Source organism: Rhinatrema bivittatum, chromosome 2 (assembly GCF_901001135.1).
Source record: "Rhinatrema bivittatum chromosome 2, aRhiBiv1.1, whole genome shotgun sequence".
Classification (NCBI taxonomy): domain Eukaryota; kingdom Metazoa; phylum Chordata; class Amphibia; order Gymnophiona; family Rhinatrematidae; genus Rhinatrema; species Rhinatrema bivittatum.
In genome coordinates this window covers 709733181-709752272 of record NC_042616.1, presented here as the reverse complement: position 1 = coordinate 709752272, position 19092 = coordinate 709733181, and the positions used below count along the sequence as shown (strand labels likewise).

The window sequence follows — 19092 nt, the reverse complement described above, 5'->3', positions numbered from 1 at the left end:
GCGGATCATCCCCTTCGACCAGAGCGGAAGTATCCACGTTATCGCCCAGGTCCGCCGTGGGGTCTTTGAGTGCGGGCTTAGGTGGAGGTGGCGCTGCTCCTGCAGCAGGGACAGCCCGTGGTAGCAGAGCCCTGAGCGCCTCCTGATTGTCTGCGGGCCTGGGAATCTTTGCTGGAGGAGGTTACTGCCAAAGCAAATCAGCCTTATGTAACAACAGCACAAACTGAGTTGAAAAAGGGTGCTGTCTCTTTAAGGTCTCCCCCTCGGGCAGAGTAGGAGGAGAAGGAACAGGAGGGGCCAGAGGCTCACTTGCCAGATTAAGGGGGCAGTGCAGGGCTTAAGTTAGGAGGAGAAGGAAAATCTCCTTCCCCGGAGCCCTGTGCAGCATTGGGGTCCGAGTCACCCAAAATGGCCACCGTTCCTGCACTTCTTGGGGACGAAGCCGGCCACTGAGAGAGATCCTGTCTGCTTCTGCCAACCCCTCGCAGCCACGGGAGAGAATCTTTTGCCTTCCAGAGGCAAATGTGAAGGTCCTTCTCCCCGGGGATGCAGCGCGAGCACAAGCTGTCACGGGAGAGCCGCGCTGCCGGCTCTCCACAAGTTGAGCACTGCGATCCCCGCGGCATGGCAAGTACAGCCACGAAACAAAACACAGCTGAGTAGAAAATCCACCCCTTCTGGAGACCTGGGAAACAAGCAGACTTATGCGGTAGGTTTTCCTTTTTTATTATTATTATTTTTTTTTTTTTTAAACTGAGCTTGTGCAGCAGGGAAATGAGACGCCCCTGTGCTCAGAGGAATTGAAACGTCTCTGGAATGTAGGGGGGAGGGACAGGCCCACCGGTAAATCCCCCCCTACTCACCGGGCTGTAACTAACTCTCCGGGTATTCAAGCTGCAAGACCCAAGGTCCAGCTGTGCCTGCTTAAACTTAAACTGGCCCCTTCTTTCTATCTTTTTGTCTATTTGGAGGAATCTGTACTCCTTGAAAGAGATCAGAGTTTAAGTTACTTACTACTAGTTGATCTAGTAATTTGCACATCAGGGTGTAACAAAACCATTTTGGATTAATTAAGAATCAAGAAATTTGGAAGATCAGGGCCGCAGGTTATGCTATCCTTCATCTGCTGGAGTCAGAGAAATATTGAGGATCGCAGGTGGCACACTGGATTATCAGAGGGTGCCTTTCAGTTTTTTCTCTGCCTCCATCCCTTCCTGAACACTACTAGAACCCTTATCCAATATCTCATCACCTCCTGCTTAGATGACTGCAACCTGATCCTTAGAGATCTCCCAGTGAGCCATCTCTCCCCACTACAATCTATCCAAAATTCAGCTGCATGACATATCGTTTGGCAAAGTCACTACACCCATATACCCCTCTTCTCAAGTCACCATACTGACTCCCTATCCATTCCATATAGTTCAAGCTCCTCTTACTCAGCTGGAAGTGCCTTCACTCTGCAGCTCCTTACTACCTCTCTACATCCCTCCTCATGCACTCCGCTCATCAGGCAAGACACTCCTGTCTACCTTCAATTCCCAACTCTGTGCTTTCCACTTGACTGATCCGTATGTTTGGAATAGACTTCTTGAGTTTGTGCGTCATGCTCCCTCTTGCCTTATTCAAATCCAGTCTAAAACCTCACCTATTTAAGGCTACTTTTAAATTTTAACACTGATTAACCTTACAGCCATATTGATTTTAACCATTTTCTTAAATGAATTTCCCAAAGTCTTTTTTGCCCTGTTTGCCTTGATTAGATTGTAAGCTCTGCTGCATACATCAAGAAGCACTATAGAAGTGATAAGTAGCAGCAGTAGTAAAACATGCATATACCCATAATACATCTTCATGCCAGAGGGATACAAAATTACAAGTCAGTAACTTACCTAAGACTGGGCAAAGGTGAGGGACTTATGAAGACATTTTTGAACCTATATTGTCTAAACCCTGACAAGTCTTCTGTGATGTCCATTACTTTGTGAGGGGTTTCAATGAGGATGCAAGGGCTGATCCCACCAGATATTGTTGATGGCCAACAACTCTACCAAAACAAAGCGTTACAGCATACACATTACAGATCAAGAAGTATGTGAAAATTTGATATGCAGCAACAATCAAATTAAGCCTGTACAGAAAAGATAAGAGCAGAAACACAAACTCTCTATATGCACTTTATCTCCAGATCCAAAACTACTCCACTGCACCTTTAGTATTTTCTAAAGTGCAATAGCTTTGCTAAATTTAGGAGCTCTCTGCAAGGTTTGAGGTATGACTCATCTTTAATTCTGCAACATCTAGATTGATATTTTTGTAAGGTATGATGTATGATTTATCTCCAATCTTGCAACACCTAGATTTAGTTTATATAGATTATGTTGGAAATGTGTGGTTTCTATGAAATTTAATGACCTTTGTCAAGTTGGGTTTTTTTACAGTATTATATATGTTTGTTGTAAATCGCCTATACTTTGTTAGGCGATTAATAAATTTTAATAAATGAAAAAGATGAAATGAAATGACTGAAACTAGTGCATAAAACTAAACTACATGCTCTTACCCAGACATTGCAGACTGAAATGAATGGAAACATTACTTAAGTATTTGGGATGCAGTGCATGTTGCAAAAGAACATGTATGCTAATAAATCTGAGTATATTGGAAAGTATATCTACACAGAGAGTCTGGTTTCTGCACTAGAACCCTTGGTACTACCCATAGACTAACAATAGTCCTGGAAACTTTACTCCACCCCAAACCTGGAGTAAGATTTCCAGCACTAAGAAAACACAAGGCAGCTACCTCTCTACACTGGGGAGTGAAGGGAATATCTAATGCCTTCATCTGCATGGGATTTCCATGAGAGGATGCTAAGCAATGCGTACAGTTCTAAGCGGAGCAGAACTCCTTGCCACATCAGGATTAAAGTACGCACACACAAAAAAAAAAAAAAAAACGTGCACACAACTGCCGAGTGCACCTTATTACGTCGGGCCCAACAGTAGGGAGCATAATCGCTCACTACTCTGAACCCCAACCATTCCAACAGCTACTGTAAAAGACATTGACAAAGCCAGGTGTATTCAAGTCAGCCAGAGCCTGTCCCCAAGAGAGACATGGGCAAAGCTTCCCTGGGACATGCAAAATGCAGATCAATGCAGAGGCAGAAGCTGAACAGGGGCACTCCAAAACTGCCCAATATCTACTTCTGGGTCAATTTGATCTAGCTTTTAAAAAGGGTGCAATGCTAAGCAATAAGAGATTTGATAGCTTCCAGCACCCCCACACTCCAGGAAGAGAAGAAACTACCTCTTCTCCCAGCCCCAGGAGGCAAGGCGCCCGCACACCCTGCCCAGAGTCAGGGCAACATGCAGGAAGACAAGGCCCCAGACAAAACAAGAGTTGAAGAGAAAGGAGCCAGCTGCTCCCACTCCAGCAGAGAAGACCAACTCAATCGGCCCTCTCAGTTACTAGTTCACAATGCATGTCTGCAGCCGCACCATTCTGCAAATGCAGACGTGTGCATAAAGGCTTCATCTGCAATTGAGAGCATGGGGGCAGCTGTCAAGCTTACACAGCAGCAGGTTCCCAGTTTGTCACTTTCTGTTGCAAAACAAATACACAAAATGCGTATAGTCCATATTTAACATGTTTCAAAGTCCACTTGCGCTTAGAGAACCTCACGTCGTAATGCAATCCCAAATCCCCACCAGTACTATACCTGAATCTCATACTGATGCTTTTTAACCATCTGTTTTTCTTCTCTTTGTTTTGAGGGATCCTATAAAAAGGAGCAAACACTTCAGTACAATTACACACATACAGAAGATATAGCCTGGGTGTAAGGAAAAATACGGAGACAGTATCAATGCAATCAAAGAAGAAAACAAGGACTCTAAATTAATATCATCCATCTGGGGGACCAATGACATTGCTAGGAAAGAACTTCCAAACAGTACAGAGAGATTTCCAGCCTCTGGGGAAGCAGACGGGGCACATGGAGAAGACTGCTGCCTTTTCACAACTGAAAAGTGTTCATGGAAGGGGGAAGGAAAGGCTAAGTCATACAGACAACTTCAATACATGGCTCAAAACCTGGTATATATTGGGGGCTGGGGCAGTGTATGGAACTGTAAAAGGTTATATGGTTAGGATAGCAGAAAAAAAGGATCCTAACTGAGAAAAAGAAATAATATCATAAGGGAAGGGGGTGCAGAAGGAAATTGGAATGTCATCCCTGAAAAATACCAGAAGTGGGTGGAGAAATTAGTAAAAAGCAGCCCAACAGGATAGAAAAAGCAGAGCAGCAAGCTGAGGGAGAAAAGCTGAAAAACTAGAAGCAGAAAAAGTTCGTAGCCTGAGTACTAAAATTCCAGATCTACGGGCCCTAATGATAAAGGCAGGTTTGAATATTGCTGCTATTATGTGAACATGGTTCAGCGAGTCACATGAATGGGATACAATCATGCTGGGCTATAACCTGTTCAGAAAGGACAGAAATGGGGGGAGTAGCAGCGCTGTCTGTCAAAAACAATATCCGAGCATCTGACCTGCAAGGAGTGTGGGGAAAGGAAGAAGCGCTGTGGGCCGTCTTAAAAAAAAAATGACTGGTGTGGTTTACAGGCCTCCATATCTGACAGAAGAAGTGGTCCGAGATCTGGCCGAAGACATCCAAAAGATGGGAAGGAAGAGAGAAGGGTTGCTCATTGGAGATGTCAATCTGCCAGATGGGCACAAAACACAAAATGGAGCAAGGTGCTGCACTTCAGACATGCAATGACAGTAAATAAGGAAATGCAGCATATTCAATGAGTCCCAAAACAACTTCAACGTTGTAAATAATTTTAAGTCTTTATTGGCAGCAACTCCATTGCTTCAACAAAACACAACTTTTTAGACAAGGTCCCCCGACACGGACCCGTGTTTCGCCAAACGCGGCTGCATCGGGAGGGACGTACTTAAGGCGGGGTTCATTTGCTTAGACGCTACGCTAAGCACTCCTTGCTAAACTTTAACATCTCCAAGCACATAGCGTCTAAGCATATGAACCCCGCCTTAAATACGACCATCCCGATGCAGCCGCATTTGGCGAAACACGGGTCCGTGTCGGGGGACCTTGTCTAAAAAGTTGTGTTTTGTTGAAGCAATGGAGTTGCCGCCAATAAAGACTTAAAATTATTTACAACTTTGAAGTTGTTTTGGGACTCATTGAAATCTGCTGCATTTCCTTATTTACTGTCAATCTGCCAGATGGGGGGACAGGGAACATCCCTGCTGCAGAATCCGCAAGAAGTAGAGAAATCGTGGATGCCCTTTCAAGGGGCTCCGATCAGATAAAACGGTGATGGAACCCACGAGGGGAGGAGCGCCCCACCTGGCGCCATGATCAGATAGTATGATGTGATGTAACAGCAAAGACAAGAGAGAAATCACACAAAGATCAAAGGTCTTGGATTTCAATCACACAGAATTTTTAAAATGGTAACCTACCTTGAGGAGAGCTAGAAGGCTGGGAGGGGATGGGTGAAGTGGAACAAGAGTAGGCAAAATTAAAAGGAACACACACAGGTGCTAAAACATTATGCAAAATAAAGAAAATGAAAGCAAGAGAAAAAGGGAAAGTGATATGGTTCTTCAAGGTGGTGGTTGAGGGAAAAAAAATAGATGAGCATTCAAAAATGACAAAGGAATTAAAAAAAAAAAGAGAAACAAAGGGAAGAATATCTGGTGAAACTGAAAGAAACAAGGAAAAAAAATGATTGAGAAAGCTCAAGTGGAAGAAAGGATTGCCAAAGAGGTAAAGCATGGTGACAAGACATTTTTTTTTCAGACAAATCAGAGAAAGGGAAGGAAGACCAGAGGTGGCACTGTAAGACTGAAAGGAGACAAGGAGCAAAGTGTGGAGAAAGATGAAGAAATAGCAGAAATATTAAACAAATGCTTCACTCGGCATTCACTAAGGGAGACACTGGAGAAGGAACGTTACTGAGCAGCCAGGAGTACGGGCGACACTGGTGTAGCTACATCCCCATTTACAGAAGAGACCGTTTGGGAGGAACTAGGCAAACAGAGTGGACAAGGCCATGGGGCCGGACGAGATACATCCCAGGATACTTAAGGGAGTTACAAGAAGTGCTGGCAGGTCCACCGAAGGACCTGTTCAATAGATCCTTGGAGACGGAGTACTGCTGCATGACTGGAAAAGGGCAGTTGTGGTCCCAACTTCACAAAAGTGGCAGCAAGGAGGCGGCTGGAAACTACAAGCCGGTTAGTCTTACCTCAGTGCTGGGAAAGTTAGTGGAGAGACTGCTTAAGGAAAGGATAATGAACTATCTGCAATCCAATGGGTTTCTGGATCTGAGACAACATGGTTTCCCAGAGGAAGGTCTTGTGAAATGAATCTGGCTCTTTTTTTTTTTTGGCGACTAGAGAACTGGATCAAGGAAAAACAAATGATGTGCTTTTCTTGGATTTCAGCAAGGCTTTTGTTACAGTCCCACATAGGAGGCTCAAATAAAATGAGCCCATGATGGTGGAATGGATCACAAACTGGCTGACTGAAAGAGGTCAGTGAGTAGCAGTAAACGGAGTGGAGTTCCTTAAGGGTCAGTTCTGGGACTGGGTCTGTTCAATATATTTGCGAGAGATATTGCCAAGGGATTAGAAGCTTACATTTGTCTCTTTTTGGATGGCACAAAGATCTGAAACAGAGTGGACACACCTGAAGGAGTAGAGGGCATGAGACATGACCTAGGAAAGCTCAAAAAGCAGTCGAAGGTTTGACAGTTGGTATTCAATGCCAAGAAGCGTAGAGTTGTATGTTTAGGGTACGGCAATCCGAAGTTGCATGTATTTGGGGGGTGGGACAAAAGACTGATGTGCATGAACAGGGAATGATCTCAGGGTGATCATGTCTGATGATCTGAAGATAGCAAAGCAATAGGAGAAGGTGGTGACTTAGGCCACAGGGATCCCAGATTGCTTCAAAAGAGGCATAACCAGCAGGAAAAAAAAAAAGGTGATAATGCTGATCGATCCTTGGTGAAGCCTCACCTGGAATACTGTATTCCGTTCTGGAGACCTCATCTCAAAAGGATAAGGATAGAATTGAAGCAGGCCAGTTAAAGGCAATCAAAATTGTGTGGGGCCTGTATGGAAACCATATGAGATGAAACTGAATAACCTTAATATGTATACCCTGGAAGAGAGAAGACAGGGGAGATATGATACAGATCTTCAGATACCTGAAAGGAATTAATGATGCTCAAAATCAAATCTTTTCCAATGGAAAGGAAGGTGTAAAACTAGGAATCACAATATGAAACTCCAAGGGGGAAGACTCACAAACAATACCAGGAAATATTTCTTCATGGAAAGGGTGAGAGATGCATGGAATGCCCTCCCGGACAAGGTGAAGTCAAGAATGGTAATGGAATTCAAAAGGGTGTGGGGAAAAACGGAGGATACCTGCCACCTAGAGAACATAAAAACGAAGAATTGGGCATTTATTTATTTATAAGTACACCTAAAATTTACATTTCTGCATGGGGGTAGTCTGCATGAAGCAGCAGTTGCTACCACCCTAAAAATTTTGCTGGGCAATCTATATGGACCATTTGGCCTTTATTTGCCATCATTCACTATCGGGCCAATACAGTAAAAAACACGGGAGAGTGGACGATTCAGTAAATAAATTTATTTAAATTAGGTCTGACAGTAAAAAGAGGCGCTAGGGACACTAGCGCGTCCCTAGCACCTCTTTTCGCACAGGAGCGGCAGCTGTCAGCGGGTTTGACAGCCCACACTCAGTTTTGCCGGCTTCAGTTCTCGAGCCTGCTGACAGCCATGGGTTCGGAAACCTGACACCGGCAAAATTGAGCGTCCTGTTTCCAACCCGCGAGCCTATTTCAACATTTTTTAAACTTTCAGGACCTCCGACTTAATATCACCATGATATTAAGTCAGGGGGTGCCCGGAGAAATTAGCCCTACTTTTGGGTAGGCACTAATTTCTGAAAGTAAAATGTGTGGCTTGGCTGCACATTTTACTTACTGAATCGCGCAGGAATACTTAGGGCCATCAACATGCATTTGCGGGCACTATTAGGTTCGGGGGGGGGGGGGGGTTGGATGCACATTTTGGACACACTATTACCCCTTACTGAACAAGGGGTAAAGCTAGCGCGTCGAAAATGCATGTCCAAATGCTGGCTAACAGTGCGCTCCATCGGAGCGCACAGTACTGTATCGGCCTGTATGTTACAATGTTAAACCATTTCAGCTCACCTCCAATTTCCTTTTCCTTGAACAGAGAGCAAGCTGTTCTTTCTGTGAGGGTAGCTTTGAGTTTCTAGCTTGCAAACGAACACTGAAGAAATATAAACCACAGAAAGCAACATAAGCATAAGTTTTTAAACAAACAAACGTTTTGATAGAAACATAAGAAATGCCATACTGGGTCAGAGCAAGTGTCCGTCAAGTTCAGTATCCTGTATTACACAGATTCATATCTGACTTACCTGCGCCTTGACATCCTCTTATCTTTGTTGAATTTCTTCCTGAGATTAATTTGCGCTAATTCAGCCCCTTTTTTGTTCCTAGAATTAAAGGCACCATATATAAAAAAAAATGAACATAGAGTACACCTTTCTTACATCTCCCCTACCACACATCGATTTCAAATATCCAAGAAAATAAAGGTTTACGGCCCAAAACACTTTCAATATGATGGAGCTGATCGGTTTATTAAGCGGCAGAGGCCACCATGTAAAATCACTCAGCAATGCAAGCCCAAAAAAAACATTATTCTAATCAAAAGAGGACGTGTCATAACGAGAGAATACTGAATCTAAAGTGCCCCGACATAGTTCTAACATCACTCTTTAGTCGCCAGCTTAAATTACTCGAAAAAGCCGGTTCCGCGCCAATTTAGCAGAAGCGGGTAAAAGGCAGGACTGGGCGCCCAATTTGTCAGCCTTCCCTCCAAAGCCTCCGCCCGCCTGCAGCCGCCTTCTGGAGAAAGAAAGCCCGGGATCGGTCGCCCGGCACACGATCCAGCCCGCCTGCTCCCTATTTTCTGGCGATCTTGTCGAGCGGTGTTCTCGCTCCAAAAAAAAAAAAAAAATTATTAATTTTATTAAAAACATACACACAGTTCGGACCAAGGAGGAACCATCTGGACAAAAAAAAAAAAAAAAAAGCATCCTGCGGCGTGAGAGCGGGAGACCGGGGAATGCGCGCGGCGAGCCACCCCCTCCCCAGGAGTCAGCCCCGCAAAGAGAGGGGTAGGGGGGGGGGGTGACAGGGGCAGCAGCCGCCACCAATTCGCCCCCGCTCTCTGCGATCCTCCAGCCCGGACCCGAGTCCCGCCAAGCTGCAACCCGCCTCCCGCCCAATCCTCTACTGTGTCCCCCAAATCAGATCTACATTTTGCAGCGGGAACCCCCCGAAGCTGCCACTTACCACAAGAAATAACCCCAAGTCCTGTCCCAGCTGGCGCCGGCGCCAACCCCTTATATCCCCGGGAACAGGAGCCAGTGCGCATGTGTGCCAGATCAGGAAGCAGTGCCCCGCACAGTCTTATAATAAATAATAATAACCCCGCGGCTCCCGTGCCTCGCTTCCCCCACCAGAACGCACCCGGGCCACTTTTCATCATGGACCTTGTATTATTTTGTAAGCAATACTCCTCCTCGCAGCTCCTGCTCAGTTTCCTTTCCTTCCCTCCTCCTCACGTTCTTTATCTTTTTCTTGTCAGATTAAAGTAGCGCGTGTCAGGCGGACCCCAGGTGGAGAAAGAAAGAAAAAAAAAAAGAATGCTGCATTAAGAGTCGGAATCTGGAGTCCAGAAGCGTGAGTCGATATAGATAGACGTACAACACCCGGTCACCGCATTAGTTTTAAACTCCCAGCACATGACTCCTCTTTCTTATTTCCCTGACTCAGTTCAAAAAAGAGGAATCCCCGCCCCGGAGGAGGAGCCGGCGCCAATCCGACCAATAGCAGGCGAGGTCAGGGAAAAACGTGAGTCTTCGGCAGAATGTAAACAGCCCGGATCGACAGCGTTCACCTCACCTTATCCCCGCATGGAAAGCGCATAAAGTGTAAATAGTTACCTGCAGACAAAAACTGAACTGGAAATTACACCAAGTCAGATTCTGTATGCAGAATCATAATAGTAAAATCATAGTAAAAATTAAATATTTCAAAACGATTGTAATTACAACATCCACAAATTAAAAACTCATATGAAACTTTTCCAATCAATAAAATATTTCAGAACAGCTGATACATCACACACCACCCAATTATCAAAACTAAGAAGGATGTTTTAAAAATCCCCTGCTGTCCATATCTGGGAAATTTTGATTTCCTGATGACATGAGATTGTCGTGGATTAGCTGGGTGAGGGGAGGGGGATGTTGCCTACAAACTTTCGCCATTCTTTCTCACATATAATCATATACGCACACATACTTGTTCGCACTCTCATCCTCAACTATATATTTATTTTATTTAGATTTTTTAATATTCTGCTTTTCACACCTTTTCAGCACTTAAAAGCAGATTACATTCAGGTACACACACAGTGTTGGCTCTCTTTCTCTCATGCTCAATTATACACAAACACACACTCATGCACTTACATGCTCAATCACACGTACATGCTCATATGCTCTCACAGTCACACATGCTCAGTCATACACACACACACTCATAGGCTCTCTCATATGCTCAATCACACATACATGCTCATATGCTCTCACAGTCACACATGCTCAGTCATTCACACACACACACATAGGCTCTCTCACATGCTCAATCACACGTACATGCTCATATGCTCTCACAGTCACACATGCTCATATGCTCTCACAGTCACACATGCTCAGTCATTCACACACACACACACATAGGCTCTCTCACATGCTCAATCACACGTACATGCTCATATGCTCTCACAATCACACATGCTCAGTCATTCTCACACACACACACACACACTCATAGGCTCTCTCACATGCTCAATCACACGTACATGCTCATATGCTCTCACAGTCACACATGCTCAGTCATACACACACACACTCATAGGCTCTCTCACATGCTCAATCACACGTACATGCTCATATGCTCTCACAGTCACACATGCTCAGTCATTCACACACACACACTCATAGGCTCTCTCACATGCTCAATCACATGTACATACTCATATGCTCTCATGGTCACACATGCTCAGTCATTCACACACACACACTCATAGGCTCTCTCACATGCTCAATCATACTCACCTCCAGGTGTGTTGCAGCATGGCGAGGGAGGCCAATGTTTCTTGCTCTCAGCAGCCCGCACTGCTCCTAATTTCTTGGGAGGGAGAAAGGGGAAGGAGACCGATGTTCCTTGAGGCCCTGCTGCTCCTCACTGCTGGGGTGAGGAGAAAGAAGATGAGGTCAATGCTTTTTGAGCTCCGCAGACCGCACTGCTCATCACTGCTGGGGCGGGGTGGTAGGAAGGAGGCTGAGACTTTTCGCGGCTCCATGGGCCATGCTGCTGTTCACTACTGGGGCAAGGAGACAGGCTAGAAAGCAGGCCTGGGAACTTTTAAGTTGTAGTGACCCTGAGATTGCAGTTGATTAGTAGAGGGTGGGGGAAGGAATGGAATATGCATCAGCTTTCTCTCTTCCATCACCCCACCCCCCCAACTAATCCACACTTTCTTTTTGTCCCACCCATCACCATCACCTGTCCCCCCTCCTGAGATGACGCAGCATACTTCCCTTCGTCTCTCCCTGACCCCAGGACTCTTTGCCCCCACCCCCATAAGTCTCAGCTCCATGCCTTATGCATCCTCACTCTACCCGTAGCTGAGTGATTCCTAAGTCCTGCCACCACAGCTGCAGACTGAGTTTTGTGTATATTGCAGCCCCTCTCCAGATTCTCCCCACATGATGCTTGCGGTGTCTGCTCCAGGTTCGCCTCACTTCTCCTGTTCTCTGCAGACTTACAGCCCGATCCAGTAAAGTCCGTGGGAGAGCGGACTAACGCCCGCTCTCCCGGCGCGCGCACCGGCCCCTCGCCGGTGCGCGCGATCCAGTATTTAAATTAGGCGACGCGGTGCAAACGAGGAAAGGGAGGCGCTAGGGACACTAGCGCGTCCCTAGCGCCTCCTTTTGGCCTGGAGCGGCGGCTGTCAGCGGGTTTGACAGCCGACGCTCAATTTTGCCGGCGTCGGTTCTCGAGCCCACTGACAGCCACGGGCTCGGAAACCGGACGCCGGCAAAATTGAGCGTCCGGTTTTTGGCCCGACAGCCGCGGGCCGAATTCAAAAATGTTTTGTTTTTTTTTTTACTTTTTTTTACTTTTGGGGACCTCCGACTTAATATCGCTATGATATTAAGTCGGAGGGTGCACAGAAAAGCAGTTTTTACTGCTTTTCTGTGCACTTCCCTGGCGCCGGAAGAAATTAGCGCCGACCTTTGGGCGGCGCTAATTTCTTAGAGTAAAATGTGCGGCTTGGCTGCACATTTTACTTACTGGATCGCTCGGGAATACCTAATAGGGCCCTCAACATGCATTTGCATGTTGAGGGCGCTATTAGGTGCCGCGGGTGGGCCGCGTGTTTTCCTCCCCTTACTGAATAAGGGGTAAGGGAAACACGCGTCCAGAGCAGGGTGACAGTGCGCTCCGACGGAGCACACTTTACTGGATCGACCTGTTAGAGAGGAAAGGAAGTGGCTGAGCTGTATACAAAAAGACCCTGAGATTTCTAGTATTTCCCCTGAGACCCTGCAATTGATGCAAATTCCCCGAGTTTCAAGGTGAAATCCTGAGAGATCTCAGGTATGCTAAGAAGCTCAGTGATCTTCCAAGCTCAAAAGGAAAAGAACTACCACCTACAGGCACCCTCAGTGACCTACTGACAATTGGTATTCCCAGATGGTGGCTGTCCATTATTGCTGCTTTAGCCCTAGGAATCTCATTCATGAGCCACCTTCTTGGGTAGTACCGCTTCACTCCTATGGCAGAAAAAATGTGCTTCTTTTCCCTATTGGTGCACTAAACAAGGACAGGGCCACACCACTTCCTTCCCTATCTTTCCATGATAGGGGTGGCAGAGGGCATCCAGATGCTATAACAAATTATACATAACACACTTGTAACTACTAACATTTACAAGGACACACACACACTTTTGCTCTCCTGGAACAACCAGGCCAGGATGTTAAAACAGCCTGGATTTTTATATCTTCAGAAGGTGGCCAGGGTCCCACAGACCATGAAGGGACAACCCAAGGGACCCCATATACGACTCCTAGGGTATGCTTGTTTCTAAATCCACACCACCACAAAACCCTACTCCTGCCAACAGACAAGGAGGCAATCCAGCTCCTGGTTCAAGACACTTTTTGCTCAATTTCTCTGCTTCAGAGCTGAGGGAGAGGGTCTAACATAACATGGGATCAAGTGCCACAGCCACTGCAGAGCTTCCTACTACTCCAGGAGCCTTGTTCTTCCTTTTACCAATCCCGGATCTGGTTCAGGGGAGAATAAAGCTTAATGTAAAAGGGAGGAGGGGGATCCGCTTGTTGAGAAGGACGGCAGTGACACAGCTGTGAGGGCTCTGGGGGGCATGATGACCCCTGGTCCCCTGACCCTACTCCAGAGCGAGGGACCACCTTTAACTTCCACTTTCATCATCCTCAGGCATTCTGACTGCTTAGGGTGGGGAATCAACAAGGGAGCTACCTCAACTCATGCTGCTCCCCCTCCACCTACAGAGTCCTTGTGGCACTCCCAGGGCAGGAAACATCCTGTGAGATGTCTTCCCTTTACCTACCCTCACCTCCCTGGAGGCTGTCCTACTATTCTTCCAAGCCATGGTGCTCTGTGGTTTAATCCCCATGGGAGAAGCAGGGGAGACTCATGATGGTTCTCAGAGCCATTTCCCCACTGGCATTAGTGGCTAGCGGGAACTGTTCTGGGATCCATTCTGGGATCCTCCCAGACTGAAGTGACCCAGCAGATCTACCAGGCTGCGAAGCCCCAGAGGCAAGGCAGGTGCACCAGCAGCAGGGCACCACTTTCTGCTGCCCCCTGACTTGTGGCAGTGGTAGCAGCTTTCCTTGCTGGCAGCATAGTATACGCTATGAGTAGTCCAAGGGAACTACCCTGAACCATCCCCTCAACCTTTGCCGACCCGGCACCTGAAGGACTATAGGTGTGCAGGACTATGTCCCTGTGCCCCAGGAGAATCACAGAGACCTCCAAAATGATCTCTCCCAGGGCACTCGGGTATGGTCTCAAAATTTCATCCACTAGAAAGGGTTAGTGCATTTGACAGTACCACCCTTGCCTCTGGCTCTTCCAGCGGCTTTAACTGCTGGGTTTTCTCCCAGGTCTCAGTGTGCTCTCCCAGGGCCTTAGCAGCGATGGAAACAAGGAGTAAACCACCTCCCCACTTGCCTTAGTGGCTGCCAGTAAGGCCTTTGGTCCCACCAGTTTAGCTGAAGCAGGGGTATACTAATGTATTTTAAGGCCAGGCATGATACCATATGCTGCCAACCTATGCCTGTGCTGTCCAAGGGAGACTTTCCCCAGTCTTAGTCGAGATGCCTGGCCTCCTTCAGCTAGGTTCTTCTCTCTTTTTTTTTTTTTGCCAGTTTCCTGCCCCTCCTTTTTAGGCAGGATCCTGCTTCTGTGCACTCACCACCACCCCATCTCGGCTGGTACATCGCTGATACGAGGCAGGCCTGTATGGCCTGTATCCTTCCCCCATCCTAGGCCAGTGCTCCAGCCACCTATGGCTCTCAGGCTTACCTCAAAGGAGAAACCTCATCGAAGGCCAGGCACGCACCAGACAGTTGGACAGGAAGAGATGTTCCTGGTGGGTGCCTGACAGGGCCAGTGCAAGAGTATTTTGAGCCCTAGATGAACTTTAGGTCATGCACATCCCTCCTCAACTTACCTATCAGTGGTAGCTCCAACACAGCCCTCCCTTCTACCAGTGGCACTGGATCCAGCATAGAGCCCCCTTCTGCGGAGGTACTGTCTCTAGCACAAGCACCTCTCTGGGCCTTGCGGGGGTGGGATTTTGCCACCTCCAAAATTTTGTCACTCTAGGCAATCGCCTAGTTTGCTTAATGGAAGCACCAGCCCTGAGGCCTATCCATAATTACAGGGGATTACAGCACTACTAGGATGGCCCCCTTTTTAGCCATCTCATTAGGCAGCCTATTTTATTGGGAAGGTGAGGTGAGGGGCTAACATGCTCCTTCTCACCCACTCCTCCTACTTGCATGTCATCAGGCACCAGTTTTAGGGACCGATGCAATACAACCCGCTGTCGGACACGGGTTAAATAGGCGTTAATCCACCCCCTAATGCAATAGGGGGATTAGTGCCTATTTAACGCGCGTCCGACACGGAGTGAATGAGTTAGCGCTCATCACATGCAAATGCATGCGAATGAGCCTATTACTCATTCACTCCAAATGCAAAAAAATAAATGTGCGTCCCAGACGCACATTTATCCCTCAGATATTAACTCCTGCCTGGAGCAGGTGTTAACAGCTGAGTGCAGGTAAAAAGTACAGAAAAGCAGAAAAAACTGCTTTTCTGTACTTTTTTTAAAGTTACATAAAGAGAAAAAAAAAAACTCTGCTGGCCGCTTTGTCATAACCGGCTGACTGCAGTTATGAAAACTAATGCTGAGTTTATCGGCATTCATAACCAGCAGACCGTCGGTAACCACGGGGTCGCGTTAGCAAGGAAGCGCTAAGTTCGCGCTAGTGCTTCCTTGCTAGTGTGCCCCCTTGTGGGCACCATGCGAGCGCTAAGAAAGCGGGCGCTGAAAAGTCAGCGCCCACTTTCCGCACATTTTATTGCATCGGCCCCTTAATTTGGCCTGGGTAAGAGGAGGAGGATGGGTCTAAACCACAAAATAAATAGGATAAACAAAAAGGAAGGGAAACCAAACTAAAAACTGAAACTAAAACTGAAAAGAAAGACAATCCCTTCCCAATTAAAAGGAAAGGGGGTGAGAGAGGAGCAAACTGGGTACCTGCTGTGATTCAAGGCAACTGTCCAGGGAAGGGGCTCAAACAAGCAAAATTTGCAAAGGAACTCAAAAGGACAAGTTACCTTGAGCTAACAGCAGCAGACCTTTCCTCCAGAACCTCCTCTCTTTTACCAGGGACCCCACCAAACAAATAAAAAAGGAAGGGAGGAATTCAAAGATAATTTCCCCCCAAGAATCCTCCTAGAAAACCCTCCTTCCTCCTGCAGACCAGGGCTAACTAGCCCCAGGGGACCTATTTTTTAAAGTTAGGCTGGGGGTGGGGCAGCCTTTGACCGCTCCACCCCTTAAAGGGAGAAAAAGATTATTCACTTCTCCGGTGCCCCCTAGTGGGGACACCAGAAACTAATATATAGGGCAGAAAGGGGGGAGGGGGAACTTTGAAAACTAAAGGCCGCAGGTTGCCCTGCAGCCCAATATCTGCTGGCCTTGCTCTCTGTCTGCCCGCTTGTCTCCTTGTTCCCCAGCCACCACTCATTCCCCTTAATAAAAGGGGGGGAGGGGAGGGGGCCCTAATCCACCTTTTGTAACGGGGGGGGGGGGTCACCAACCATTTTTTTTTCAGGGAAAATTGGGGAAGGGTGGGGGAGGAAATAGGAAAGGGGCCCCCTACCGCTCCACTATTGGAGGGGGGTAGTGGGGAGGGGAAGGGCACCCAAAAGTGCCCAAGGTAACTTATAATGCAAAATTAAAGAACTTAAATGTTCGGCATCAACTCAAACTGGGGGGAGGGGAGCACAGCACCCTGTCCACCGCCCACTGGCAGGCGAACTCCCCCACCCGGCCGGCGGACACAGCACAGAAGTGCTCCGCCCCGACCCGGGTGTGCATCATTCCTCAGAAGAGAGCCCTGCAATCGAAGGGACTGTCACTGGCCAACCTCTCCCCCCTCCCCCACCTCAACCGCCAGACCAAGTGCCAGGTGGTGAACAAGAGAAAGCCGACCAGGTCGTCCCCCCGGCACAGAGCCCCCCCCCTCCCCCGGTCACGCACCCACAGAACCAGGAGGTGTGGGGCAAAATTCAACCAAAACAGCCGCCAGTCGCATCGCAGCTTGGCTGCATGGTGGCAAAAATGCATCACCTGCAGGCGCCACCGCAGAGCGGGATCCACGCTCAGGCATCTCCACAGCGTCCAAAGACGGAAGGCGTGCATGCGACCTCCCAGGCACACGATCCCCCGTCCGCCCTCTCCCCAAGGGAGAGCCAGGACCCCTGGGGAGATTCAGTGCTCCCTGCCCGCCCAGAAGAAACTCAGCAGCCTCTCCTGGGTGCTAGAGAGGAACTCCTGGGTCGGGCCCAGGGTGGCAAGGCGACGCCACAGAATGCTACCCACCAGCTGGCTCACTACCAAGACCCGACCGTGGAAGGACACCAGTCACAGCAGACCCCTCCACACCCTGAGACGAGCCCCCACCTTCTCCCCGAGCTCCCCCCAGCCAACAGGGGCCGTAGCTTCCACGACAGAAAGGCAGACTCCCAGGCACCCAAGGGTCTTCCCACCCCCAACAGGCCAGGGAGCACGACCACCCTCCGAGGCCCCACCAGAAGGCCGGAGCTCCTGGCCCAGCTGATCCTGGCCAAGGATGCCTATGAATCGACCCACCGGCATTCCCGCACCCCCCTCCAAGCCAACCAGACCTTGGAAGCACGAGGAGGACACCATCAGCACAGGCCGAGAAGGCCCCCACAGCCTCAGCCCGGTGAGCTGCCTGTGCAGAACACACAACAATAGCTTGATGGCCAGTGTGCACAGCCAGCCCAACAGAGGACACCCCCCAACGCACCCTGTGCCTGAATGCCAGTGGCACCGCCAGGGATCAGCTGACCCCGATGAGGTTGAGGAGCCCCACGAACCTGGGTCCGAAGCCGAATGCCCGCAAAGTGCCCATGAGATAATTGTGATCCACCCTGTCAAAGGCCTTCTCCTGATCTAAAAGGCCACAGACAGGCCAGATATATCAGATCCCAGACCAAAAAGATGTTATTAAAAATGATGTGTCCAGGGAAAGTGCCCTGGCCAGGATCCCATAGTCCATGCACAGCAGGGAGACCGGGTGCCAGTTCCTGAGGTTGCATGGGTTACCACCCTTGGGCAGGAGGACAACTACCACGCGCCTGCAGAAGAGGGGAAGGTTCCTGGTCCCAAGGGACTCGTTTAGGACCCGCAGGAGATTGGGCCCTAGGATGCCAAAAACGAAAGAAACAAACTCTGTGGTGAGCCCGCCAATGCCCGGGGATCTCCCCCCATCATCCACCCGAGAACCCCGATGAGGTCCCCCAAGCCTGGCTGGCCTCGCCCACCACCAGAAGCTGCCCCCCCCCCCCCCCCCCCCAGGGTCCTGCAGGCACCCGGGTCCACCCGGGTGAACACAGAGCCGTGCAGAAATCCGCCCGGATTCCCCCCAGCTCAGTGAAGAGGGCACCGCCAGCAGAAAACAAGCATGTCACCTGCCTCCCATTCCCCCTCTGCCTCTCCAGCCCGCAGAAGAAGGGCCAGCCACGGTCCATCTCCTCCAGGAATTGGATTTGCGAGCGCACGCAGGCCCTGTGAGGTCTTGTCCCAGGTCCTGAGTGCCACCAAAGCATCCCTCCAACACCAGCACCTCCCCCAAGAGGCACCACTCTGCGCCAACACCCCTGGCATGCTCCCGACAGAGAACACGGAGGCAGGACCCCCCCCATGTCCACCCCAAACTCCAGCACCGCCGTCACCATCGCCTTGCCCACGAGGAGAGAGCCACCGAAGTGCCAGTGGGCTGATCTGGGCTACGCAGTGCTGAGCACGACCCTCAGAGCCACAAGACCATGGCCCGAGAGGGTGGGTGACTCTACCACGCACTCCGTGGCCCAGTGCACCAACCAATGGGAAAGATACCACCAGTCGATGCGGGAGTGGTGCACCCGTCCCGTCCCCCCCCTCCCCTCCACCTTTACGAAGGTGAAGTCGGAGCGGGCGTCCGGGTGCTGCTCACGCCAGACATCCACCAAAGCGCACCCCATGACGAACTCC

The 19092-nt window shown here is 48.9% G+C and overlaps 1 protein-coding gene across 7 annotated transcripts in view; it reads right to left on the bottom strand.

Moving 5' to 3' along the window:
* The window catches only part of CCNE2 (cyclin E2), a 97916-nt gene that overhangs the window by 76830 nt on the left and 1994 nt on the right, over positions 1-19092 (bottom strand). For 2 of the 7 annotated variants that reach the window (XM_029591732.1, XM_029591725.1), the window contains exons 1-5: positions 9642-9904; positions 8522-8599; positions 8289-8370; positions 3725-3784; positions 1893-2047 (exon numbers count right to left, since the gene is read on the bottom strand). In XM_029591732.1, the coding sequence (XP_029447592.1) occupies positions 1893-2047; positions 3725-3784; positions 8289-8370; positions 8522-8535 (311 nt within the window). In that variant the 5' untranslated portion in view covers positions 8536-8599; positions 9642-9904. Of the gene's footprint in view, positions 1-1892; positions 2048-3724; positions 3785-8288; positions 8371-8521; positions 8600-9464; positions 9563-9641; positions 9905-11296; positions 11430-16145; positions 16282-19092 lie in introns of those variants that run through there. The other 5 variants (XM_029591726.1, XM_029591727.1, XM_029591729.1 and 2 more) reach the window with 5 other exon arrangements.